The sequence below is a fragment of the Pygoscelis adeliae genome, unplaced genomic scaffold, assembly GCF_000699105.1.
Source record: "Pygoscelis adeliae isolate BGI_AS28 unplaced genomic scaffold, ASM69910v1 Scaffold402, whole genome shotgun sequence".
In the NCBI taxonomy this organism is placed as follows: Eukaryota; Metazoa; Chordata; class Aves; order Sphenisciformes; family Spheniscidae; genus Pygoscelis; species Pygoscelis adeliae.
Window position 1 is genome coordinate 5,461,965 of NW_008824411.1, and position 5,099 is coordinate 5,467,063.

General features: G+C 39.0%; 1 protein-coding gene across 1 annotated transcript in view; it reads right to left on the minus strand.

Annotated features, from left to right (window-relative positions):
* The window catches only part of PRRC2C (proline-rich coiled-coil 2C), a 63,479-nt gene that overhangs the window by 53,956 nt on the left and 4,424 nt on the right, over positions 1-5,099 (minus strand). Inside the window, 2 exon segments of the mRNA XM_009320620.1 lie at positions 2,082-2,259; positions 3,506-3,673. Of these exon segments, the coding sequence (XP_009318895.1) occupies positions 2,082-2,259; positions 3,506-3,620 (293 nt within the window). The 5' untranslated portion in view covers positions 3,621-3,673.

A 5,099-nucleotide genomic window follows, 5' to 3' on the forward strand; every position in this document is an offset into this window, starting at 1 on the left:
AGCTCCCCGTTCAGCCAGGCCGGTCGTCTGCCCCGCCCGTTCTTCTCACGGCGTACAGGGACAGCCTGCTCCTGCGCCTTTAAGACTTCCTTCTTGAAGAGTGTCCAGCCTTCCTGGACCCTTTTGCCCTTCAGGACTGTCTCCCAAGGGACTCTCTCAACCAGCGTCCTGAACAGGCCAAAGTCCACCCTCTGGAAGTCCAATCAATACACCACAGGCTGCACTATCCAGGAAAAAGGGACTGAGGCAACACACATAGAAAGAGTGACAACTTGGGAAAGCAGCAGAAAAAAAAATTCGTAATTACAGGGAACAACTCACTCATGTGAACTCCAATGCAGTGATACAAGAGAAAAAGAATTAAACTAAAGCAACCTGATATCAAGATGTTACTTTTATCCACAACACTTGAGAGGAATACCAAAACACTTTACATGTAAACTGTGGCATTTATAAGCATGTTGAAATATTGGAGAAATACAGCAGTACTTACAAAAATGGTCTGAAGACTTGAGCAAACGCATTAGAAGGTCTCAATTTAGAATTTACTCATGGCCTGGGCATACATACCTGTTCCTGGGAATGAATCCCTCCCCCCGCTAGTTTTACTTTTATGTGGTCTTTGAGGCCTTTATCAAAATAATGCATATAAAAATACAAAGGCAAACATCTTCCAGTCACAGATAAGGGACAGATATTTATTTATTTTTAAACGCAACATCAACTACTGGAATATACTACTAACACATGCAGCAGGCTATGGAAAGGCAGACGAAGATGCAGATAAAACGAGTTTTAGTCAGCAAGCTACTGGCTCAACACAGATTTAACTAGACAAAGTGTAAGTGACCTTGAAGTACAGGAAGATGTTGCGTAAGTACCATACAAAACACTGGGCAGAAAATTGTAAATTTATTAGTTTCATAAGCTTAAAATAAAGAACTAAACACAACACTATACTCCTAAAGTCTAACAGCTTTTCAGAGAGATGTCAAAAATTGACATGTAAATGTAGGAAACTATACAAGGAGAAACAAAGGGACAGCAAGAAGGCGAAGAAAACCTTTAACCACCTTCTGCTTTCACAAGTGCTAGTGACATACAATCAGTGCCTCTATCTTCAAGTGTTTTTCAGAACAATTTACATGTCAAAGAATAAACACTTAAAACCCACTTTTACTTTTGTAGTGAGAATCATATCCTATTTTAAGCTTATATGGCAAAAAATTTGCTTTAAAATACTTTCTAAATATTGAAAAGTTTTAGTCACTATTTTCTTTAGTTGACCTCCTGTACAAGTGTGAAACAAACTTAGCAGATGAAACTGTACTGAGTGTGGGAAATTATATTATACACTGTATACAGCAGTACATCATCACCACCATCACTTCTATTTTGTTTATATCATATATTGGGGGAGTGTGAAACGATAGTGTAAAGTTTAAGATAGAAAATTTTTGTAAGCCTGTAGAATTTATGGCATATTAAACAAACAAATTAAAGTGCAAATATTAAGAACCATTAGGAAAATAAAGCAGAGATTCAAAAAAATGTATACGAACCAAGAATTTTTGAGCTTTCTCTGCCATACATCAGCACAATCACACTAAATTAAACAGATTTTTGCATACTCATGAACTTGCAAGTTATTATTTAATTTAGCTGCTATGTATAGGGTTCTTCCTATAGTTTCAAGAGAATTTTAAGGTGATTACACTGATCTTATAAAAATATGCTACAGTATTTCCTTTAAGCAGCCATCAAAACTTACACAAAGGTAGCCACGTCAGGTGACTAAAGGAAACACTCATCCCCTCATATGGAATTTATAAGCATACTGTTTTCATCTTAAGGGTGATTTTCTTGGTGGGGTTTTTTGGGGTTTTATTTTTTTAAACTATCGCCCTAATAGCAAGATTCTTCCTCACAAAAATTAATAGTGGTGCTATTTCCTCTCTGCTAGCTATCTTGAGGACAGTCAAGTCTAGCCAATTTCTTCCCAGGCCCTGCCCACCCCTAGTTTTGGGAAAACTTGAGAGAAATGGCACAGCAAAACAATCCAGATCTCATTAGTCACTTACTTTTCTTCTTCGTGCTGTTCTTGTTTTGAAGCCCATCCTGTGCCATCTTTAGGCACAATGTTCACATTAGGGTCATTGCCTTTGTTCTCTGCTTTGAGACTGGGGAGGTTAGCTGGGGGAGGCATCCTCCTTGAAATAGCAACTTTTCCAAGACTCTGTAATCCATGGCGTGCGGCAACTGCATGCCAAAACAGGAAGTGCAAGTTAACAATGCTGTTCAGCGGATAGCGTTCATGCAAAGCTACATAAATCAATAAAAATGTTTTGCAAGAAACAGAAAAAATTAAGCGTATAAGAATTAGAAATTAAAAATTCTTCATGATTTAATTTTAAAAAAGGGAATTAGAAATACTTGGTTTGGGAGAACTTGAGTACTTTTTGAATACTGAGTCACTATGGTTAGCCTATTCCAGAGATTAAAAAGGATATACGGCCCCACCTTTATACACAATGCTCAGTGACAGAAAGGTAGAGGAGCCATTTAAAATATGATGTTGATGTCTTAATATCCTTCAACATGTTGTCAAGCATCATTCTCTTGCTCCTTTTGGAGTTTAATGTACCTTGATGAGTCCAGGAATACCCACATGGGTCCAGCCCATTTCTTTTTTGCTGCCTGTTCCAGCTGGCAGATGCTGCTCTTGCAAAAACATTCATACAAATTGCATTTACTCCAGACCACAAGTACGAAAAAGCAATATGAAGCGAACGTGCTACACAGGACATTCAACCTACCAGCTAATCAACTCAGGTGACAAGTACAAGATGCTACCCTAGGCATGTTGTATCATTAGAAACATCCCAGTTTCAACCTTTAAAAATAATATTGTGGAAAACTTTAACAAAGTTTGAACACACTTTCCCTCTTTTCACCCTCCAGTTTAGGCAAGTATGTCAAATCAAATTCAAAGCCTTCAGTGTCATTCCCCCCTGGTTCTCAATCCAATCAATCATGAAAAAGCAGGCCCACAGTAGCCTTATTTGAACGGTCAGTATAAGTTTCACCCAGCATTTGTCTGCAAAACAGACAAAGCACCTGACTGGAAATTGATCATTGCCTTCTTGTTAATCAAACACCTCCGGTACTGCAAATGTTTTCTGAAATACGGTAAAAGGCACAGCTGGGGAATGGCATGTCATATGCTGATAACAAATGGAGACTGCAGCTATAAAACAGGTTTTATTTACCTATATTCTACTTCCTACTAGACTGCAAATGCTGTCTCCCTGAACTGATACTCTTGTTTACAGCTAACCAGAAACTGTAATCAACATTGCTTTCCAGAATTCTTCCACTTAACTATTCTATCTAGCAGTTAAAAAAAAAAAATCTGGCTGTGGTTAAGTGCTCATATACTTTGCACTCTTAATTAGTACTACAGTAATGATGAAACAGAATGCAAAACTAAAGTCAGTTTACTCACCTGTGGTTTTCTGAGTTTCCAGTGACTTTCCCTTGTAAGTATTAAACAGACTGAGTGTTGCATACTTTGTTTTTCCATCCTTTGCTTTTGTACTCTGGCCTGACTTTTCCGACATTTCGGTGGAAACTCATCGAGTCTGGTACCTCCTGCTCACCCCTCAAAATTTGCCTGAAAAGAAAAACAACAGAAAAGCAATTTGAATATAAGCCAATACTTAAGACAGAGTTCACAGGGCAAAAGCGGACAGCATATTTAACACCATTACCACTGTTACATTTAAGCATACTGGAGATGTCATAGAATACATTAACTCCAGAAACCCCTAGCCTTACGTAACACTTGTAATTTTAAAGCATTTCCATCTCTACAATTTGAATGTCACAAAATCAGAAGGGTCAGCATTTAATTAATATCAAACCCTGTAAAAGTGGTAAATATTGTCCATGATTTCACTAAAAACCCCCAAACATGCAAAGTTTCCACCAGCATCTAGCTCCCCACTGGCGAAGTTCAATGACTTCACCCACTCCCGAAGCCAAGTGCTGAGATACTATTACCTGTGGTACAGTATTTCTGGAATTTGGTTTTTTCTCCCCAATTAAAATCATCATGAACTCAGCAGCTAGAGAAATTAAATACACTGAGTCAGAAATTTTCTTTATCAGAACTAGGAATACAGCATGTTCTGACAGGGAGGGTGAGACTTCCTTAAACCAAGAGTTGCACTATTGTTCTTGCAGCAGTAAATTACAGGGCTGTTAGAGCAGGTCATCTCTCTCTTCCCTCCTTCCCCCAGAATAGCAGGCCTTGACAAAAAGAACCCAGATTTTTTTGCCAGACTGGTCAACATTTGGCTATTTCAATGGCATGTGTTACACCAACAGCCATTCCTCATGTCATCCAAAAACATGAAATACAGGATGGAAGCAGGGTGAACCCAGCCCACCACGCAGAGCATGTAACCAGAACATAGATCTCGGATATGGCTGTTAGGCCATCCCTTATCTATCCAAAAACCTACATATTGAGGCTGCAAGGTTTCACTGGAAGCCACAGCTCACTACTTAAACATCATTAAAGGCACAGGGAAGAAAAAACCCAGCCTGATACACCAATTTAAACATGCTTATCTTTGGAGCTATCAGTCAAGCAGATTTCAAGCAACCATTCACTGTTCACCGCTGCCCCAATACTTATTTGCAATTCAACAACACCAAGCTTTGCCCATTGTTATTCTTCATGGCCACACAACTGCTTTCAGCTAGCCTGGAGACCTGAATCCAGGCAGACTAGTTTATCAAGCTGGAGTCTAAATCAGACATTAGGCCCTGCATTAGACTCTTCTTCTATGAGGAAACTCAAGTTCATCATAAGGCCTTCAGTAAAAGAACCTGGCAGATTCTTTCCCTTCAATTCTCCTGTTACTTGCTGCTCCCAGACTTGTATTTATGACCACAATCATCCTGGAGCATCAGAGGAGAAAGTATTGGGCAGATAATTACCAGGAGCACATGGGTGGCAAACAAGCTTTCAGGTGTGCATACAACCATATCAAGTAATACACTATAATTACCTGATACTTAGCTATGCTCAC